Consider the following 22,948-nt stretch of genomic DNA (forward strand, 5'->3'; position numbering starts at 1 on the left):
AATCTGTCGATGTACCCTTGAGCAAGGTACTTAACCCTAATTTGCCCCTGGGATGCCGTACTACTGGCTAACCCTGTAAAACAACGCATTTATTTGCACCTGTCACAACAATAATAATAATAATAATAATGTGTTACTCCATTATACCTGCGCATTTTGCGCAGTGAAGATGCCCTTCACTTCAGTACAGGCAATAGAAAACGCTCTGCAACTGCGCAGGATGTGTGACAAACCCCCATTGGACTAACCATATGTGCTGTATCGGCGAACAACGAGGCTGAACATTGTGGATAAAAATAAAAACAAGGAGAATGGGGAAGAAACAGAAAAAGTCAGGCGATGACAGGTACATGATAGTGTGGCCCGTATGTCATACGAGTTGAGAAAGTTGTGATGTATGCAACAGACTTCTATGAATATAGCTAGCTAACGCTAGTCGTACAGTCTGGGCTGGCTAGCATTAGCATGATAGTGAAGCCATGAGTTTCATGTGGCGGCAGATTGCTTTGGCTAGGCCTCCTGTCTCGGGCTTATTACTAAGCTAACGTTATCCTCGCGCTCTTGTTTTCTACCTTTCATATTGACAATGAATTAACCAATTTATATCTCGTATAAACATACTTGATGCTGAACAACAGAGGCACGAAACCTATTATTCTCGCTATTAGTTAGCATATGTTATGCAGCTACATTGGCATCCTACTACCAACTAGCTAGCTAGCTAGCCAGGCTCCATGCAGTCACGTTCTAAAGTTCATTTCCATTAGCTCGTCAGCTATCTAACTTAGCTAGCTTGCTCGCCCACTAATAGGGAAACGCAGATAACTAGCTATATATGATGCAATTATAGGAGGACATTGTCAGCGAACTATTGCTGAATCTTTGAGTCACTGACAACACAAGTGAGGACCTCCAGCCTGGCTATGCCCCATGCCTGCAACATCATCCCTTTTCATTGTGCTGTCAGAAAGGGCCCTCATTCATTGTCCCAACTGTCGCCTCTATGGCTTGAGTATCCATCCAATGGCTGTGTCCCCGTGTGAGTAAACACGGTCATTTGCGATTGATACCCCAGTTAGAGATTTGTTGTTGTCCTCAGTTTGGGGTGGGGGGGGGGGGGGGCTTCAGAATAAAGCAGTATATTGATCTCAATGACTAGAATATATATATATATTTATTATTATTATTTCCATTGCCAAGTATTAGGCATTAAGACCAATGTTGTTCATAAATTATGATACATTCCTGAATAGAGATGTCAATTGACACTGACTCACGTCTCATTACGACATAGCCCAACAATGGATGCTTGTCTGCCAAGTGCACAAATCTACACTCACTCCTTGTAGTAGGCACTCTTATCCACCCTTTGTAAGTCATGACCAGGTGTCTACTTTTGACTGTGGGAATGAGCCTTGACAGATAATAGACAGAGAGACAGTAGGCTAAGTGTTGTGCTGGCTTGGTGGCGGCAGCTGCCATTTAAGTTGATTATTGAGGCATATATATTGACTGACCTGCCGTGATGGTGAGCTCTCACCCCTTGTACTGTATACTGCTGATCTGCAGCCTGCTCCTGCTCCAGTCAACTCTGCTGTGAGGTCAAGATGATACCAGGCCAGGGCAAAAGATGGCGCAAAACAGCAATGGCGGAAGGATATTAAAGCTTCATTAACTATGGTCCTCTTTGTTCCCCATAACCAACAACTATTACAGGTCTGGTCCAGAAACAACCACTAGCCCCTAACCCTAAAGGCACTTGTATATAAGCAATATTCATAGTACAGGTAAATAAGTGAAAGGAATAACATTGATTGAACAGGATAACTCCATCAACATCCTGTCTATCAGCTGCTTCTTCATGATTTCATTACCCAGAGGCAAGGGTGTGTGCACTGTGTGTTTTACCCGGGGTTGGTCCCTGTTCATTCTAACATAGAGGTGCTTTCCACTGCTGATGCAACAGGCATGCAAGGAGGCTCGCCTCACCCTCTGTATAAAGTCTGAGGCTGAGCAGACATAGGGCTTTTAGTCTCAAAGATCCATGTGCTGCTTCAGGTAAGGTTGTTGTGGTTGGATTGTGGATGGTTACTAGTTGAGATGATCATAATGGTCATTACAGGTTAGGGACTGAAGTTGTTTGTCTTTCATGTTTGGTTTTCATCTTCACCCGTCTGACATAAGACTGAAGGTCTAGAATTAGTTATTGCATTTTTTGGACTGAAGGCGTAACAGTGTCAAGTGTGCAGCTGCCATTCAGGTGGAGGTGCTGTTCTTGTTAGATGCACACTTCCCACTGTCAGGGTTGATTTGTGGCCACCAGCGAGTCATTTTAGGACCGCAGTAAATCCTTCAAATCTGTCAACATTTTCTGTTGACAGAATTTTTAGTGTCCTGTGACTGACTGGGTCTGTCTTTGTCGGACTGACTAACTGGGTCTGTCTTTGTCGGACGGACTGACTGACTGGCTCTGTCTTTGTCGGACTGACTGACTGGGTCTGTCTTTTTGTCGGACTGGATATGAAAATCACATTTGCGTGAAATGTGCTAATTTAATCAAGGCTGCAAATATTTGAAATCCCACACATTCATTGCTAGTTTGTATCATTTTGCTGCTAACACGGAACCCAAACCGGCTGCACGCGTGCGCCATCGTGCATAAATGTATTTTGTCCCCCCACACCAAACGCGATCACGACACGAAGGTTAAAATATCAAAACAAACTCTGAACCAATTATATTAATTTGTGGACAGGTCGAAAAGCATTAAACATTTATGGCAATTTAGCTAGCTAGCTTGCACTTGCTAGCTAATTTGTCCTTTTTAGCTAGCTTGCTGTTGCTAGCTAATTTGTTCTGGGATGTAAATATTGAGTTGTTATTTTACCTGAAATGCACAAGGTTCTCTACTCCGCCAATTAATCCACACATATAACGACCAACCGAATCGTTTCTAGTCATCTCTCCTCCTTCCAGGCTTTTTCTTCTCTTGACTTTATATTGAGATTGGCAACTTTCATAAATTAGGTACATTACCGCCATTGACCTTGTTCGTCTTTCAGTCATCCATGTGGGTATAACCAATGAGGAGATGGCACGTGGGTACCTGCTTCTATAAACCAATGAGGAGATAGGAGAGGCAGGAGTTGCAGCGTGATCTGCGTCAGAAATAGAATTGACTTCTATTTTAGCCCTTGGCAACGCAGACGCTCGTTGGCGCAATAATTTAATATCATAGATTTCTACATTTATTTTCGCAGCGCACGCAACGCGAGCGGTGTAGTCAGCCTGTAAGCCTGCATTTTTTTGTAACATAACATATGGCAGAAATCTGCATGGAGAAGCATGTGGTTCCCAGCTATGCTTGATAATGCTGTCTTTTACCATGTGTAATGTGCATCATATGTGATTTGCATGACTTTGTTTCAGTGCCAAAGACGATGGCATCGACCTTGACGCCCTAGCAGCAGAAATCGAAGGAGCGGGAGCCTCCAAGGAGCAAGGTAAAGGAAAGGCCAAGAAGAAGAAAGACAAAAAGAAAGACGATTTTGAGTAAGTCTTTATTTCTCTCTCTTCGACAGTAATGAACGCTCCATTTTAAAATAACTATGGAAATAAGAACCAACTGTTGGACGGAAATATTTCTACACTTGCCTTGGACTTTGCAGCCTACTGTGTATTGATCATAATGTTTTGATCTTTAACAGTGAAGACGACATCCTGAAGGAGCTGGAGGAACTCTCTCTTGAAACCACAGGAGCTAAAGGCAGCAAGGTGAAGTGTAGCCCAATGCTAATCTGCATATGTAATGACCTTATACCAGGCTATAGCCCAATGCTAATCTGCATATGTAATGACCTTATACCAGGCTATAGCCCAATGCTAATCTACATATGTTCTGACCTTATACCAGGCTATAGCCCAATGCTAATCTGCATATGTAATGACCTTATACCAGGCTATAGCCCAATGCTAATCTTCATATGTAATGATCCTATACCAGGCTGTAGCCCAATGCTAATCTGCATATGTAATGACCTTAAACCAGGCTGTAGCCCAATGCTAATCTGCATATGTAATGACCTTATACCAGGCTGTAGCCAAATGCTAATCTGCATATGTAATGACCCTGTACCAGGCTGTAGCCCAATGCTAATCTGCATATGTAATGACCCTATATGAGGCTATAGCCCAATGCTAATCTGCATATATAATTACCTTATACTAGGCTATAACAGGGTTTCTGTTAGCCAGTAAAAGCTGGCTTCAATTATTTTTTTTTGAAAAGCTGATAAATTAAATTGGCACCGGGAGAAGGAAAAAGATCCCATTTCGAAATAATGTCTTTTAGCCTATTAATTGACGGAAATACCAATTGATGTAAATACATTTGACCGTTCATGCTTATTCTGTCTATGGGTTAATTTGCATAATTTAGTGTAATTAAATTGCTGCTTGTGTATATTCGTTATGTATCTTAATCACATGTGCACAGCATACAGATACAGAGCCTTTGAGCAGGAAAATCTGCCAGACAGAGCTTTTATAAGCCCAATCATTGCACAACAATTGTAAATGCAATCGTGTGTTAAAGACATTTTTGTGGCCACGATTAAAAATACCTGCTATTTTTTTTATTTCTGTACTGGTAATTGAAGTGTGCTTCCCATTCGTCATTCAAATGCACAGGCAACGGAAGGCAGGCTCAGCGCTTCACACACCACTTTGCAATGAGCTGGAGGCAGTATGCATTTTGAAAACGTATAGCTACTTCATTGTTTGAAACCTCAATGTTTTACTACATATTATGAGGCGTGTTTTACCTTGCTTCAAAACGTTTCTACTATGGGGGACAGTAGATTGACAGGCTCATGCACAGCAATAAGGCTAGGGGAAGCTAAGGTTTCCCTAAGTAAATTTTATTGAATTGCCAAAATGATATAGCCTAATTAGCCTACTCCTGTCTATACAGAAATAAATAAAATCATTCAAAATAGGCTACTAAGCAGGATTTGACCACAGAGCATCATTAGCTTCCCCTAGCCTTAAAAAATTAAATAAGTTGTTTTAAATCCCGTTGCCTACCGTTGGAAGGAAAGGCAGCGCACGGAATTTGGGCGGCACACGTGGCAAATACCAAATAGATTATTGTTGAGTTATGATTGTCAATGAAAAGAGGCCCAGCCAGGCATATCGGAATATTTCAAAATTAAATCTTGGGAAAGCATAGTTTGGAACGAAGCATGGCTATTGCTGTAAAGAGAAGACAATGAAAATACTCTTAGCTGTAAATTCTCAACTCAATTGAGCGAACAACAGTAGGCCTCTAGGCTATCTTATTGGCACCAGCAGAGAGCATCGGCCGTATCCCCGTTGAGTGCGCATTGCTCATATTCACTCTTTATCATTGTCGGGTCAGTGTCACTTAAAAGTTAGTTTTTGGACTATAATTTCCTCCTCCATGACCCTGCACCAGGCTATAGCCCAATGCTAATATACATATGTAATGACCCTGCACCAGGCTATAGCCCAATGCTAATATACATATGTAATGACCCTGCACCAGGCTATAGCCAAATGCTAATATGCATATGTAATGACCCTGTCTGGCGAAGCACATGCTTCTATGGAGTACTCATCACTTCCGCAATCCACAGAAACCAGACGCCACAGACGAGCCGGAGAGCGCCGCCGAGCCCCCGCCGCCCACCAAAGCGGAGAAGAAGAAGACGCGGAAGGGCAAGCGAGCCAGCCTGGAGGATGACGACGGGGATGACGAAGAGGTTTCGGGTACGGGTGACGTGGAAAACGGAGACAAGCAGAAGGACAAGAAGACGTCTGCTGCCCCCGCTGCTGCTGCTGCTGCTGGCTCAGACTCGGAGGACGACGCCTCACGGACCCGGAGGAAACCCAAGGCAGGGAAGAAGGGAGGTCGCAAGGAGGCCTCGGACGAGGAAGAGGAGGATGACGATGGAGGTGCGAGGAAAGGTGAGGGGGGAGGGGAGGATGATTCAGATGATGACGACTCGGTGGACGCGTCGCAGGCCGGAAAGAAAGGCAAGAAGAAGAAGGGCAAAGCCAAGGCAGACAGTGAAGAAGAGGAAGAGGAGGAGGGAACCTTCAAGATGAAGACGGCAGCTCAGAAGAAGGCAGAGAAGAAGGAGAGAGACCGCAAGAAGAAAGAGGAGGACAGGGCTAAGCTGAAGAAGCAGAAGGAGAAGGAGGAGGAGAAAGAGGGGAGTATTGAGGTTGCAGCAGTGCCTAAGAAAGAGAAAGAGGTAGTGAAGAAGAGTGAGCAAGCGGCGGCCCCAGCAGTGGCCCCAACCCCAGCAGTGGCCCCAACCCCAGCAGTGGCCCCAACCCCAGCAGCGGCCCCAACCCCAGCAGCGGCCCCAACCCCAGCAGCGGCCCCAACCCCAGCAGCAGAGACGGAGGCAGCAGCAGAGACGGAGGCAGCAGCAGAGATTGAAGATCAGGAAGGGGCTGATCCTCAAGGAGAGGGTGAGATTTACAATTGGTTTATATTGTATCCATTCCACAGCCTAAATGGCAACAGTTTACAATGAGTTGCCCACATGCCATGTAGGAACTACTTTGGTTTTAAGAATTTGTAAATGCGTATCTGTACCCATTAGCTGCTGATGAGGTGCTTGAAGCAATTAATGGTAAGGGAAGGAAACAAACAGATTTCTGTTTCAGGGTAGCTTGTTACATGCCTTAATTTAGCTGGACCCCAGGGTGAGCAGCTAATGGGGATCCATAATACATACTAATACACGTGTTAATGTGTAGTTGCATGCAGTTACAATAGTAGAAGTCTACTCATCTTAACTCTGTACCCATTAGCTGCCGATGCGGTGGTGGAAACAATGCATGAACCCAATGGTAATGTTTTCAAAGTAGTTCAAAGTGGCGTTACTGTGTAGTTAAATGCAATTAGTCCAAAATGTAGAAATAGCTTGTACAGTTACTGTGCTATGACCGATTTCTGTCTGGGGTTTTGTGTTACTTCAGAAGAGGAAGGGGGAGACAAGAAGGGCAAGAAAGACAAGAAGAAGAAGAAGGGGGACAAGGAGAAGGAGAAAGAAGAGAAGAAGAAGGGTCCCAGCAAGGCCACGGTAAAGGCCATGCAGGAGGCTCTGGCTCGCATGAAGGAGGAAGAGGAGCGCGCCAAGAAGGAGGAAGAGGAGAACCTGCGTCGCCTGGAAGAGCAGGAGGCTCAGAGACTGGAGCAGGTTAAGCGCGCACACACACACTGTGTATACACACACACACACACACACACACACACTGACCTCTTACCAACTGACCTCTTCAATGTAACACCTACAGGAGCGTCTGGAACAGGAGCGCAAGGAGAAGAAGAAACAGAAGGAGAAAGAGAGGAAGGAGAGGCTGAAGAAGGAGGGCAAACTGCTGACCAAAGCCCAGAAAGAGGCCCGGGCCAGGGCTGAGGCCACACTTGAACTCCTGAAGGCCCAGGGTATTGAAGTGCCATCCAAAGACGACTCAGTGCCAAAGAAGAAGCCAGTGTACGGAGACAAGAGGAAAAAGAAGCCCCAACAAGCACAGACCCCTGAAGGTAACAGCCTCTTCCAATCCACGTCAAATACATGTCCAACTGCAAAATCACCTGTCTATTTGTTTGTGCCTCATCCCTCATTCCTCCTCTTCCCCGGTCAGAGATCTCAGAGGTCATGTCTCCCACGTCGGAGACAGCAGAGCCAATCATCTCACCGATGGAGGTGGAAACTCCCAAAGTAGCAGCAGGTAAAATGGACCATAGATCTTGGAGACGGAGCCTTCCTTCATGTCCTCCGCTTGTTGTCCAGATCTGGGTGTAACGCCAGACAACTTTCATTGCCTCAGTCGCATTTTGTGTCATGTCTTCCTGTCCCTCCCCCCAGAGGTAGAGCAGAAAGCTGAGTCTGCAGTTGATGACTGGGAGGCTATCGCTGAGACCATCGATCGGGACAAAGGTAGGACAGGACAGACTTCGGGTTTTAGCGATATGGCACTCTCCCAAAGGCTTGGTGGAATTGTCTCGGTGCTTACACCTCACATAACGTCTCTTCTCCCTCTACAGAGCTGAAGACGGTCCACATTGAGGTGAAGCCAGAGACACCAAAGCAGCCCCAACAGAAACCCTCGTCACAGCCGGAGGAAGAGGAGGACGACGACGAGGAAGAGGACGAGGAAGAGGATGACGAAGAGGAGGAGAGTGAGGAGGAGGAGGAGAAGGAGAGTCAGCCTCACACACCGCAGCAGGCCCCAGCCACTAAGAGGAAGGGAGGGAAGGAGAGCTCAGAGTCCAGTAGTGACAGCGACTCAGATGACGACCGCACTAAAGAGGAGCGGATCTACGACAAGGCCAAGAAGCGTATTGAGGTAGTCTCTCACAAACACACATCCTATCAACATTGTTAAACGGTAGAGAAGTGTAATGTTGTTCCCTCTGTGCTCCTCCTGTGTAGAAACGGCGAGCAGAGAACATAAAGAACATAAACCTGGACAAGCTCCGCTCCCCCGTCGTCTGTGTACTGGGCCACGTAGACACAGGCAAGACCAAGATCCTGGACAAGCTGAGGCATACACACGTACAGGACGGAGAGGCAGGAGGGATCACCCAGCAGATCGGAGCCACTAACGTACCGCTGGAGGCCATCGTAGAGCAGACCAAGATGGTGAAGAACGTGAGTACTGCTGCGCCTCTCCCTTCAGCTCAGACCCAGTCATACACTGAACAGTGACTGTACACTGAGTGTACAAAACATTAGGAACACCTTCCTAATATTGAGTTGCACCCCCTTTTGCCCTCAGAACAGTCTCAGTTTGTCGTGGCATGGACTCTACAGTGTCAAAAGCGTTCCACAGGAATGCTGGCCAATGTTGACTCCTATGTTTCACAGCTGTCTTGTTGGCTGTATGGCCATTGGGTGGTGGACCATTCTTGATACACACAGGAAACTGTTGAATGTGAAAAACACTGCAGCGTTGCAGTTCTTGACTCAAACCGGTGCTCCTGACACCTACTACCATACCCCATTCAAAGGCAGTTAAATCTTTTGTCTGGCCCATCCACCCTCTGAATGGCACACGTACACAATCCATGTCTCAAGGCTTAAAAATCCTTCTTACATCTAGATGTGCCGCTAGCGGAACGCCTCGCCAATATCCAATGATAGAGCGTAGCGCGAATTACAAACTCCTCAAAAATCCCAAAACTTCAATTTTTCAAACATGACTATTTTACACAATTTTTAAAGACAAGACTCTCCTTTATCTAACCACATTGTCTGATTTCAAAAAGGCTTTACAACGAAAGCAATACATTAGATTATGTCAGCAGAGTACCCAGCCAGAAATAATCACACACCCATTTTTCAAGCTAGCATATAATGTCACAAAAACCAAAACCACAGCTAAATGCAGCACTAACCTTTGATGATCTTCATCAGATGACAATCCTAGGACATTATGTTATACAATACATGCATGTTTTGTTCAATCAAGTTCATATTTATATCAAAAACCAGCTTTTTACATTAGCATGTGACGTTCAGAACTAGCACACCCACCGAAAACTTCCGGTGAATTTACTAAATTACTGACGATAAACGTTCACAAAAAACATAACAATTATTTTAAGAATTATAGATACAGAACTCCTTTATGCAATCGCGGTGTCCGATTTTAAAATAGCTTTTCGGTGAAAGCACATTTTTCAATATTCTGAGTAGATAGCCCGGCCATCATGGCTAGCTATTTTGACACCCACCAAGTTTGGCACTCACCAAACTCAGATTTACTATAAGAAAAATTGGATTACCTTTGCTGTTCTTCGTCAGAATGCACTCCCAGGACACCCAATGTTGTTTTGGTTCCAAATAATCCATAGTTATATCCAAATAGCTCAGTTTTGTTCTTGCGTTCAAGACACTATCCGAAGGGTGACGCGCCGGCGCGTATCGTGACAAAAAAAATCAAAATATTCCATTACCGTACTTCGAAGCATGTCAAATGCTGTTTAAAATCAGACCGGGAGACCTTGTTTTCGTTCAAACATGGAGTCTTCACATGCACGCGCGGCCCCGTGTCATTGTTCTCAGAACGACCACTTTCCAAAACCCCTACTGTTTTTCGCCCAGGGACTGCAGAGTCATCATTCCCCGTTCTGGCGCCTTCTGAGAGCCTATGGGAGCCTTAGAAAATGTCACGTTACAGCAGAGATCCTCTGTTTTCGATAAAGAGGCTATAGAATGCCAAGAAATGGTCAGAGGGCACTTCCTGTATGGAATCTTCTCAGGTTTTGGCCTGCCATATGAGTTCTGTTATACTCACAGACACCATTCAAACAGTTTTAGAAACTTTAGGGCGTTTTCTATCCAAATCAAACAAGTATATGCATATTCAAGTTTCTGGGCAGGAGTAATAACCAGATTAAGTCGGGTACGTTTTTTATCCGGCCGTGAAAATACTGCCCCCTATCCTAAACAGGTTAAACTGTTTCCTCCCCTTCATCTACATTGATTGAAGTGGATTTAACAAGTGACATCAATAAGGGATCAAAGCTTTCACCTGGTCAGTCTGTCATGGAAAGACAGACTAATATTTTGTACACTCAGTGTATGTATGTCATTGGATTTGAATAGATAGTTGGTGTTTAATGGATCTTTAATCATTTCATTGTTTCCTCTTCAGTTCAACAACGAGGCCATTAAAATCCCAGGAATGCTGATTATCGACACCCCAGGCCACGAGTCTTTCAGGTAAACCCTCATTCAGAAAAATGTGTGTCCACTGCCCTAAATGTGTTGATCTGACTGCATCTCGCTCCATCTCTCTGTGTGTCCAGTAACCTGAGGAACCGGGGAAGCTCTCTGTGTGACATAGCCATCCTGGTGGTGGACATCATGCACGGCCTGGAGCCTCAGACCCTGGAGTCCATCAACCTGCTCAAGGAGAAGAAGTGTCCCTTCATTGTAGCACTTAACAAGGTCAGTCTGTCTGGTCAGACATGCTCATAGCTTACCTCTGGGATAGACGGATGGATGGATGTCTAGTAGAGGACTGGCATGTATTAAAGGCACTCAATGGCCCACAATTCACTGGGAATAAAGCTACCAGATTACATTAGCTTGCGGAAGTCTTTTTTTGTTGTTGCACAAGTAGTTAATTGGTTGCCCATCCATGTGACATGATGTGTATTTTTGTCCCTTCTATTCGTTCCATTTCTATGTCTACTCCAGATTGACCGTCTGTACGACTGGAAGAAGAGTCCGGACACAGACGTGGTGGCCACACTGAAGAAGCAGAAGAAGAACACCAAGGATGAGTTTGACGAGAGGGCCAAAGCTGTCATCGTGGAGTTCGCCCAGCAGGTCACTAACTATATGAACAGAGGAGGGGGGAAAGAGATTTGGAGTTGACAGCACTTTTCACTATTGCGATGCACCTATTGTGTGAACCCTGAGTGACCCTGCACCTTAGAGACTGTTGTCTTATGTACATAGACATGGAACACTAGTCACTTTAATGATGTTTACCTACTGTTTTACCCACTTCATATGTATATACTGTATTGTAGTCAAGACTCATCCAATATAACTACTGCTGTACACACCTTTTCTATTGATATACTGTCTATACACACTATTATACGTATGTATATATATATTGATTTACCGGGCTCTGACATTGCTCGTTCTGATATTTCTTCATTTCATTCATATGTTATTGTGTTAGACATGACTTCAATGGTAGAGCGAGAAACATAAGCGTTTCACTGCATCATAACATCTACAAATCTGCGTATGCGACCAATGAACTTTGATTTGATTGTGTATTCGTACAGGGTCTGAACGCAGCCCTCTTCCATGAGAACAAGGACCCTAGGACCTTTGTGTCTCTGGTGCCCACGTCGGCCCACTCCGGGGACGGCATGGGCAACCTGATCGCTCTGCTGGTGGAGCTCACCCAGACCATGCTGGCACGACGCCTGGCACACTGCGATGAGCTCAGGGCTCAGGTCATGGAGGTGAGGGACAATTACTATATTACTGTCACAGTTTATGGGGACGAGGAAGAATAATCCTCCCTGTTGTTGTCACGGTTAGATTGCTGTTATTTTAGGGTCATTTCCGTTACACCAGTCGCACTACCGTTGCGTCAGTGTCATTACCGTGACATTGGTGTCATTGCCGTTACATTGGTGCATTGCCGTTGCGTCAGTGTCATTACTGTTGCGTCAGTTTCATTACCGTGACATTGGTGTCATTGCCGTTACATTGGTGTCATTACTGTTGCGTCAGTGTCATTACTGTTGCGTCAGTGTCATTACCGTTGCGTAATCTAACACTTAATGTTGTATTAAAGTCAACATGTGTCCCTGTCTGTCCTCAGGTGAAGGCCCTGCCTGGTATGGGCACCACGATAGACGTGATCCTGATCAACGGGGTTCTCCGGGAGGGCATGACTGTCATCGTCCCGGGGGTGGAGGGACCCATCGTCACCCAGATCAGGGGGCTGCTGCTGCCTCCACCCATGAAGGAGCTCAGGGTCAAGGTATGGAGGAAATGTTTGTTGGACCTTTCTTTATTAAAGTGCACTTGTAGGAGCAGCAAACAGTTATGACCTGATTTCAACAGGAATGTCATGCTGTCCATGACTTGGCTAGGGGTTAATCCTAACTTCCACGTCTCATTTTCACTAAATAATTCACTGATGTCAATGGCAGCAGGTAGCCTAGCAGTTAGAGCATTGGGCCAGTAACCGAAAAGTCGCTGGTTGGAATACCCAAACCGACAACGTGTAAAATCTGTCTGTGCCTTTGAGCAAGGGGCGCTGTACTACTATGGCTGACCCTGTAAAACAACACATTTCACTGCACTTATCTGGTGTATGTGACAATAAAACCTTTTTTGGCCCCATAATGATGATGTGTGTAGTGTTAATGAATGATCTGACCCCCTGTCCTCTTTAGAACCAGTAGGTAGTATTAATGAAGGATCTGACCCCCTGTCCTCTTTAGAACCAGTAGGTAGTATTAATGAATGATCTGACCCCCTGTCCTCTTTAGAACCAGTAGGTAGTATTAATGAAGGATCTGACCCCCTGTCCTCTTTAGAACCAGTAGGTAGTATTAATGAAGGATCTGACCCCCTGTCCTCTTTAGAACCAGTAGGTAGTATTAATGAAGGATCTGACCCCCTGTCCTCTTTAGAACCAGTAGGTAGTATTAATGAAGGATCTGACCCCCTGTCCTCTTTAGAACCAGTAGGTAGTATTAATGAAGGATCTGACCCCCTGTCCTCTTTAGAACCAGTAGGTAGTATTAATGAAGGATCTGACCCCTGTCCTCTTTAGAACCAGTAGGTAGTATTAATGAAGGATCTGACCCCCTGTCCTCTTTAGAACCAGTAGGTAGTATTAATGAAGGATCTGACCCCCTGTCCTCTTTAGAACCAGTAGGTAGTATTAATGAATGATCTGACCCCCTGTCCTCTTTAGAACCAGTAGGTAGTATTAATGAAGGATCTGACCCCCTGTCCTCTTTAGAACCAGTAGGTAGTATTAATGAAGGATCTGACCCCCTGTCCTCTTTAGAACCAGTAGGTAGTATTAATGAAGGATCTGACCCCCTGTCCTCTTTAGAACCAGTAGGTAGTATTAATGAAGGATCTGACCCCCTGTCCTCTTTAGAACCAGTAGGTAGTATTAATGAAGGATCTGACCCCCTGTCCTCTTTAGAACCAGTAGGTAGTATTAATGAAGGATCTGACCCCCTGTCCTCTTTAGAACCAGTAGGTAGTATTAATGAAGGATCTGACCCCCTGTCCTCTTTAGAACCAGTAGGTAGTATTAATGAAGGATCTGACCCCCTGTCCTCTTTAGAACCAGTAGGTAGTATTAATGAAGGATCTGACCCCCTGTCCTCTTTAGAACCAGTAGGTAGTATTAATGAAGGATCTGACCCCTGTCCTCTTTAGAACCAGTAGGTAGTATTAATGAAGGATCTGACCCCCTGTCCTCTTTAGAACCAGTAGGTAGTATTAATGAAGGATCTGACCCCCTGTCCTCTTTAGAACCAGTAGGTAGTGTTAATGAATTATCTGAACCCCTGTCCTCTTTAGAACCAGTAGGTAGTGTTAATGAATGATCTGACCCCCTGTCCTCTTTAGAACCAGTAGGTAGTATTAATGAAGGATCTGACCCCCTGTCCTCTTTAGAACCAGTAGGTAGTATTAATGAAGGATCTGACCCCCTGTCCTCTTTAGAACCAGTAGGTAGTATTAATGAAGGATCTGACCCCCTGTCCTCTTTAGAACCAGTAGGTAGTATTAATGAAGGATCTGACCCCCTGTCCTCTTTAGAACCAGTAGGTAGTATTAATGAAGGATCTGACCCCCTGTCCTCTTTAGAACCAGTAGGTAGTATTAATGAAGGATCTGACCCCCTGTCCTCTTTAGAACCAGTAGGTAGTATTAATGAAGGATCTGACCCCCTGTCCTCTTTAGAACCAGTAGGTAGTATTAATGAAGGATCTGACCCCCTGTCCTCTTTAGAACCAGTAGGAAGTATTAATGAAGGATCTGACCCCCTGTCCTCTTTAGAACCAGTAGGAAGTATTAATGAATTATCTGAACCCCTGTCCTCTTTAGAACCAGTAGGTAGTATTAATGAAGGATCTGACCCCCTGTCCTCTTTAGAACCAGTAGGTAGTATTAATGAAGGATCTGACCCCCTGTCCTCTTTAGAACCAGTAGGTAGTATTAATGAAGGATCTGACCCCCTGTCCTCTTTAGAACCAGTAGGTAGTATTAATGAATTATCTGAACCCCTGTCCTCTTTAGAACCAGTATGAGAAGCATAAGGAGGTGTGTACGGCCCAGGGAGTGAAGATCCTGGGGAAAGACCTGGAGAAGACCCTGGCAGGGCTCCCCCTGCTGGTGGCCCACAAGGAGGACGAGGTGGCCGTGCTCAGGGTGAGACTGGCACATTTAAGCAATAAGGCCCGAGGGGGTGTGGTATATGGCCAATTTACCATGGCTAAGGGCTGTTCTTAAGCACGACGCAACGCAGAGTGCCTGGATATAGCCCTTAGCCGTGGTATATTGGCAATATACCAGAAACCCTTGAGGTGTCTTATTGCTATTATAAACTAGTTACCAACATAATAAGAACAGTAAAAATAAATGTTTTGTCATACCCTGGGTATATGGTCTGATATACCACAGCTTTCGGCCAATCAGCATTCAGGGCTCGAACCACCCAGTTTATAATGTACTGTATATCAGAGGTTCTTAAAAATGTTCAGCTCGAGAAGCAAATCGTCCTCCAACGACCCAAATTAAGAAGAAATAGTGTGGGATTATAGATGTATTCTCATAATTCGCGACCCACTTGGAACCCGACCCATAGTTGAAGAAACCCTGCTGTGTATGATAACAGGGCTGTGTCTCAATAGTGTTAGACTGGATCCCTCTGCCACCTACGGCTACATGTCAATAGTTATGAATGGCTCCCAGCTTCCTCTCCTTGTCTTTTTTTCCATCTCTGAGTTAGTTACTAGTGTACACACACACACACACACACACACACACACACACACACACACACACACACACACGGTGTATTGAGATCCTCTGCGTTGTGATCCCCCTACAGGATGAGCTGGTGCGGGAGCTGAAACAGACGCTGAACTCCATCAAGCTGGAGGAGAAGGGTGTGTACGTCCAGGCCTCCACTCTCGGATCCCTGGAAGCCTTGCTCGAGTTCCTACGAGTGTCCAAAGTGCCTGTGAGTATCACCCACATACACACACACACACACACACACACACACACACACACACCGTATCAAACTAAAATAGAGTAATGAGATAATGTGCTGTAATGTTCATGTTTTTCCGTCTCCTCCAACAGTACGCTGGCATCAACATCGGTCCAGTCCACAAGAAAGACGTGATGAAAGCTTCCACTATGCTGGAGCATGACCCACAGTGTGTCACCTCTTCTCTCCTTCCTATACCCTGTCATACATTTGTTTGATTGGTTACTGTCGCAGCGTAATTAACCCTGTCTGTGTAAACTGGACAATAACAAATCGATGCTGTTCTGTTGTAGGTATGCAACGATCCTGGCGTTTGATGTGAAGGTGGAGAGGGACTCTCAGGAGATGGCTGATAGTCTGGGGGTCAGGGTGTTCAGCGCTGAGATCATCTACCACCTGTTTGATGCCTTCACCAAGTACAGAGAGGACTACAAGAAGGCCAAGCAGGACGAGTTCAAGTATGTGAACACACACACACACACACACACACACACACACACACACACACACACACTACATGATACCAACCATAACTTTGTTTTGATGTCATAGGCCATAGCACAAGTGATCCACACTCAGCCCATTGTAAGGCTACACCTGTCCTGCTTGGGCTAGGTTTCCAGACAGGACAGTAGGCGTGGGGTATGCCTGGGCTAGGTTTCCAGACAGGACAGTAGGCGTGGGGTATGCCTGGGCTAGGTTTCCAGGCAGGACAGTAGGCGTGGGGTATGCCTGGGCTAGGTTTCCAGACAGGACAGTAGGCGTGGGGTATGCCTGGGCTAGGTTTCCAGACAGGACAGTAGGCGTGGGGTATGCCTGGGCTAGGTTTCCAGACAGGACAGTAGGCGTGGGGTATGCCTGGGCTAGGTTTCCAGACAGGACAGTAGGCGTGGGGTATGCTTGGGCTAGGTTTCCAGACAGGACAGTAGGCGTGGGGTATGCCTGGGCTAGGTTTCCAGGCAGGACAGTAGGCGTGGGGTATGCTTGGGCTAGGTTTCCAGGCAGGACAGTAGGCGTGGGGTATGCCTGGGCTAGGTTTCCAGACAGGACAGTAGGCGTGGGGTATGCCTGGGCTAGGTTTCCAGACAGGACAGTAGGCGTGGGGTATGCCTGGGCTAGGTTTCCAGGCAGGACAGTAGGCGTGGGGTATGCCTGGGCTAGGTTTCCAGGCAGGACAGTAGGCGTGGGGTATGCTTGGGCTAGGTTTCCAGACAGGACAGTAGGCGTGGGGTATGCCTGGGCTAGGTTTCCAGGCAGGACAGTAGGCGTGGGGTATGCCTGGGCTAGGTTTCCAGACAGGACAGTAGGCGTGGGGTATGCCTGGGCTAGGTTTCCAGGCAGGACAGTAGGCGTGGGGTATGCCTGGGCTAGGTTTCCAGACAGGACAGTAGGCGTGGGGTATGCCTGGGCTAGGTTTCCAGGCAGGACAGTAGGCGTGGGGTATGCCTGGGCTAGGTTTCCAGACAGGACAGTAGGCGTGGGGTATGCCTGGGCTAGGTTTCCAGACAGGACAGTAGGCGTGGGGTATGCCTGGGCTAGGTTTCCAGGCAGGACAGTAGGCGTGGGGTATGCCTGGGCTAGGTTTCCAGACAGGACAGTAGGCGTGGGGTATGCCTGGGCTAGGTTTCCAGGCAGGACAGTAGGCGTGGGGTATGCTTGGGCTAGGTTTCCAGACAGGACAGTAGGCGTGGGGTATGCCTGGGCTAGGTTTCCAGACAGGACAGTAGGCGTGGGGTATGCCTGGGCTAGGTTTCCAGACAGGACAGTAGGTGTGGGGTATGCTTGGGCTAGGTTTCCAGGCAGGACAGTAGGCGTGGGGTATGCCTGGGCTAGGTTTCCAGACAGGACAGTAGGCGTGGGGTATGCCTGGGCTAGGTTTCCAGGCAGGACAGTAGGTGTGGGGTATGCTTGGGCTAGGTTTCCAGGCAGGACAGTAGGTGTGGGGTATGCCTGGGCTAGGTTTCCAGACAGGACAGTAGGCGTGGGGTATGCCTGGGCTAGGTTTCCAGACAGGACAGTAGGCGTGGGGTATGCCTGGGCTAGGTTTCCAGACAGGACAGTAGGCGTGGGGTATGCCTGGGCTAGGTTTCCAGGCAGGACAGTAGGTGTGGGGTATGCCTGGGCTAGGTTTCCAGACAGGACAGTAGGCGTGGGGTATGCCTGGGCTAGGTTTCCAGGCAGGACAGTAGGTGTGGGGTATGCCTGGGCTAGGTTTCCAGACAGGACAGTAGGCGTGGGGTATGCCTGGGCTAGGTTTCCAGGCAGGACAGTAGGCGTGGGGTATGCCTGGGCTAGGTTTCCAGACAGGACAGTAGGCGTGGGGTATGCCTGGGCTAGGTTTCCAGGCAGGACAGTAGGCGTGGGGTATGCCCGGTTCAGGTTTCCAGACAGGACAGTAGGCGTGGGGTATGCCTGGGCTAGGTTTCCAGACAGGACAGTAGGCGTGGGGTATGCCTGGGCTAGGTTTCCAGACAGGACAGTAGGCGTGGGGTATGCCTGGGCTAGGTTTCCAGACAGGACAGTAGGCGTGGGGTATGCCTGGGCTAGGTTTCCAGGCAGGACAGTAGGCGTGGGGTATGCCTGGGCTAGGTTTCCAGGCAGGACAGTAGGCGTGGGGTATGCCTGGGCTAGGTTTCCAGGCAGGACAGTAGGCGTGGGGTATGCCTGGGCTAGGTTTCCAGGCAGGACAGTAGGCGTGGGGTATGCCTGGGCTAGGTTTCCAGACAGGACAGTAGGCGTGGGGTATGCCTGGGCTAGGTTTCCAGACAGGACAGTAGGCGTGGGGTATGCCTGGGCTAGGTTTCCAGACAGGACAGTAGGCGTGGGGTATGCCTGGGCTAGGTTTCCAGACAGGACAGTAGGCGTGGGGTATGCCTGGGCTAGGTTTCCAGGCAGGACAGTAGGCGTGGGGTATGCCTGGGCTAGGTTTCCAGGCAGGACAGTAGGCGTGGGGTATGCCTGGGCTAGGTTTCCAGACAGGACAGTAGGCGTGGGGTATGCCTGGGCTAGGTTTCCAGACAGGACAGTAGGCGTGGGGTATGCCTGGGCTAGGTTTCCAGGCAGGACAGTAGGCGTGGGGTATGCCTGGGCTAGGTTTCCAGGCAGGACAGTAGGCGTGGGGTATGCCTGGGCTAGGTTTCCAGGCAGGACAGTAGGCGTGGGGTATGCCTGGGCTAGGATTCCAGGCAGGACAGTAGGCGTGGGGTATGCCTGGGCTAGGTTTCCAGGCAGGACAGTAGGCGTGGGGTATGCCTGGGCTAGGTTTCCAGGCAGGACAGTAGGCGTGGGGTATGCCTGGGCTAGGTTTCCAGGCAGGACAGTAGGCGTGGGGTATGCCTGGGCTAGGTTTCCAGGCAGGACAGTAGGCGTGGGGTATGCCTGGGCTAGGTTTCCAGACAGGACAGTAGGCGTGGGGTATGCCTGGGCTAGGTTTCCAGGCAGGACAGTAGGCGTGGGGTATGCCTGGGCTAGGTTTCCAGGCAGGACAGTAGGCGTGGGGTATGCCTGGGCTAGGTTTCCAGACAGGACAGTAGGCGTGGGGTATGCCTGGGCTAGGTTTCCAGGCAGGACAGTAGGCGTGGGGTATGCTTGGGCTAGGTTTCCAGACAGGACAGTAGGCGTGGGGTATGCCTGGGCTAGGTTTCCAGGCAGGACAGTAGGCGTGGGGTATGCCTGGGCTAGGTTTCCAGGCAGGACAGTAGGCGTGGGGTATGCCTGGGCTAGGTTTCCAGGCAGGACAGTAGGCGTGGGGTATGCCCGGTTCAGGTTTCCAGACAGGACAGTAGGCGTGGGGTATGCCTGGGCTAGGTTTCCAGACAGGACAGTAGGCGTGGGGTATGCCTGGGCTAGGTTTCCAGGCAGGACAGTAGGCGTGGGGTATGCCTGGGCTAGGTTTCCAGGCAGGACAGTAGGCGTGGGGTATGCCCGGTTCAGGTTTCCAGACAGGACAGTAGGCGTGGGGTATGCCTGGGCTAGGTTTCCAGACAGGACAGTAGGCGTGGGGTATGCCTGGGCTAGGTTTCCAGGCAGGACAGGGTTTCCAGACAGGACAGTAGGCGTGGGGTATGCCCGGTTCAGGTTTCCAGACAGGACAGTAGGCGTGGGGTATGCCTGGGCTAGGTTTCCAGGCAGGACAGTAGGTGTGGGGTATGCCTGGGCTAGGTTTCCAGACAGGACAGTAGGCGTGGGTTATGCCTGGGCTAGGTTTCCAGGCAGGACAGTAGGCGTGGGGTATGCCTGGGCTAGGTTTCCAGGCAGGACAGTAGGCGTGGGGTATGCCTGGGCTAGGTTTCCAGGCAGGACAGTAGGCGTGGGGTATGCCTGGGCTAGGTTTCCAGGCAGGACAGTAGGCGTGGGGTATGCCCGGTTCAGGTTTCCAGACAGGACAGTAGGCGTGGGGTATGCCTGGGCTAGGTTTCCAGACAGGACAGTAGGCGTGGGGTATGCCTGGGCTAGGTTTCCAGGCAGGACAGTAGGCGTGGGGTATGCCTGGGCTAGGTTTCCAGGCAGGACAGTAGGCGTGGGGTATGCCTGGGCTAGGTTTCCAGGCAGGACAGTAGGCGTGGGGTATGCCCGGTTCAGGTTTCCAGACAGGACAGTAGGCGTGGGGTATGCCTGGGCTAGGTTTCCAGACAGGACAGTAGGTGTGGGGTATGCCTGGGCTAGGTTTCCAGACAGGACAGTAGGCGTGGGGTATGCCTGGGCTAGGTTTCCAGGCAGGACAGTAGGCGTGGGGTATGCCTGGGCTAGGTTTCCAGGCAGGACAGTAGGCGTGGGGTATGCCTGGGCTAGGTTTCCAGACAGGACAGTAGGCGTGGGGTATGCCTGGGCTAGGTTTCCAGGCAGGACAGTAGGCGTGGGGTATGCCTGGGCTAGGTTTCCAGACAGGACAGTAGGCGTGGGGTATGCCCGGTTCAGGTTTCCAGACAGGACAGTAGGTTTGTGGTGTAGTAACAGTTGTTTTCTCTGTCATTCTCCACAGACACATTGCTGTGTTCCCCACTAAGCTGAAGATCCTGCCTCAGTTCATCTTCAACTCTAGAGACCCCATAGTCATGGGAGTCAACGTGGAGGCTGGGGTCCTCAGACAGGGAACCCCACTCTGTGTGCCCAGCAAGGGGGTGAGTGTGTGTGTATGTGTAGAGTGCAGTGTGTGTTTGTGGGACCTGTTTCTATCTTGGTAGGACATAGAAACGTGTAATATTATTATCTCACTGATTTCCTCCCTGTCAGTTTGTGGACATTGGCATCGTGACCAGCATTGAGATCAACCACAAGATGGTGGACAGTGCCAAGAAGGGCCAGGAGATCTGTATAAAGATCGAACCGATCCCCGGAGAGGCACCCAAGATGTTCGGCCGACACTTTGAGGCCACCGACATCCTCGTCAGCAAGGTACAGTCACAGAGAGGAAAAAGGCAACACTTTTCTTTGCAATGTTCAAATTACCGTGTGGTGGGTTTTCAGGTCAATACAGGGTATCAGGTGTAAGTACTCACTGTTACATTGTACTGACAGGTACCCAAACTCTAACAACATTGGGTTCTGTACTAGAACTAGTGGACCATAATGAGAACAGGGAGACTTAGGAGTTCTGAATGTGGTTTTTTGTTTGTTCTCCAGATCACCAGAGCGTCCATCGATGCCCTGAAGAACTGGTTCAGAGACGAGATGGGCAAATCTGACTGGCAGCTCATCATGGAGCTCAAGAAGACTTTTGAAATCATCTGAACGGAAGAACGGATACACACCTTCATGTCTTCAGGCGGCCGCAGCACACTTACACACACACCACTGATCATGTGACACCTGATCAAACACACACACACACACACACACACACACTTGTTCATCACACCCACGTATACATACATTCATAAATGGTGGGAGCAGTGCGGTGTCCCACTTTCCCCCTCTCCCCCATCCCCTCCCCTCTGGTGGGTGGGGGAGTGTATTTTTAGAGGGGAAAACAGTGTTTTTCTGTGAGAAACCAAACTATTTCCTGCTGTTGTTAACAGTGACAGTTTAGACAGCATCGACACACACACTATTCCAACGTGCCTGTTGTTTGGAATCATCTTGAGTGTTGTTTTTCATTTTGCCGCTCTCTCTCACTCTCCACATCCGTCTGCTGCTGGAGTCCTGCCCCCTGTAATCCCTCTGGTGTTCAGGCTGGGGTGAGACAGGAGAGGGGGCGAGTGGGAGTGAAGAAAGCTGGGTCAGGCATCACCGGAACCACAGATCTACAGAATTCAGCAAACTGGGTTTGACAAGTTTCCGTGGGCGCCATGTTGGCACCGGAAGTCGCAAGGAGAATGACATTCCACTGAGAATGCAAATGAGAAGCTTATTGTTTTGACACGTTGGTTGCCAACACGGAGGCTAGTTTGCTGAACTCTTTATATCTATCACGGATCAAGGGGAGCTGTGCGCCAAAGGCCTGAGCCAATTAGAAGAGGGGAGAGGGGAGGCATTCTTACCAGAAGTTTTAGACGTCTGAATAATACGACCTTGTCAGTGTTTTCTCTTTTCTTGAATGCAGTTATTTTATGGTCCTTTTAAAAAGCCCCTCCCTCTCTGACATCACCACCACCCATCACCAGCCCCCCCTGTCAGCGCAGTTCGACTGGTGCCTACGGATGTTTTTTACCATGAATGAACTAGGTGACAAAATAGGCGGTCCCTCTCCTCTATACTTGAGTTCAAAATGTAAAAGATAATAACAAATCTACATCAATAAAGACCTATTTATAGAAGTCGCAAACTCTGCCCCCTCTGCCTCCTTGTATATTTTGGATAATGGTATGAATGGAATATGCATTGAATTCAATTCTATGAAAAATACATATGAAGTTGGTTTCATATGCTGTTATTAGGGAGGTCGAGTTCCCCTGGTTTCATATGCTGTTATTAGTAAGGTCGAGTTCCCCTGGTTTCATATGCTGTTATTAGGGAGGTCGAGTTCCCCTGGTTTCATATGCTGTTATTAGGGAGGTCCAGTTCCCCTGGTTTCATATGCTGTTATTAGGGAGGTCGAGTTCCCCTGGTTTCATATGCTGTTATTAGTGAGGTCGAGTTCCCCTGGTTTCATATGCTGTTATTAGTGAGGTCGAGTTCC

General features: G+C 48.2%; 1 protein-coding gene across 1 annotated transcript; it reads left to right on the top strand.

Annotated features, from left to right (window-relative positions):
• Window positions 1-185: 185 nt before the first annotated feature.
• LOC106574628 (eukaryotic translation initiation factor 5B) lies at window positions 186-22,594 on the top strand. Its single transcript, XM_045699006.2, has 22 exons — window positions 186-346; window positions 3,430-3,552; window positions 3,708-3,774; window positions 5,658-6,501; window positions 7,015-7,235; window positions 7,333-7,582; window positions 7,684-7,770; window positions 7,908-7,979; window positions 8,087-8,388; window positions 8,475-8,693; window positions 10,702-10,769; window positions 10,856-10,997; window positions 11,250-11,381; window positions 11,855-12,037; window positions 12,403-12,564; window positions 14,853-14,984; window positions 15,667-15,798; window positions 15,924-16,000; window positions 16,125-16,289; window positions 20,813-20,951; window positions 21,064-21,225; window positions 21,454-22,594. The coding sequence occupies exons 1-22, from the start codon at window positions 312-314 to the stop codon at window positions 21,559-21,561; spliced, it is 3,822 nt and encodes a 1,273-aa protein (XP_045554962.1). The 5' UTR covers window positions 186-311; the 3' UTR covers window positions 21,562-22,594.
• The last annotated feature ends 354 nt before the right edge of the window (window positions 22,595-22,948 follow it).

The sequence above is a fragment of the Salmo salar genome, chromosome 17, assembly GCF_965601325.2.
Source record: "Salmo salar chromosome 17, fSalSal1, whole genome shotgun sequence".
Taxonomy (NCBI): Eukaryota; Metazoa; Chordata; class Actinopteri; order Salmoniformes; family Salmonidae; genus Salmo; species Salmo salar.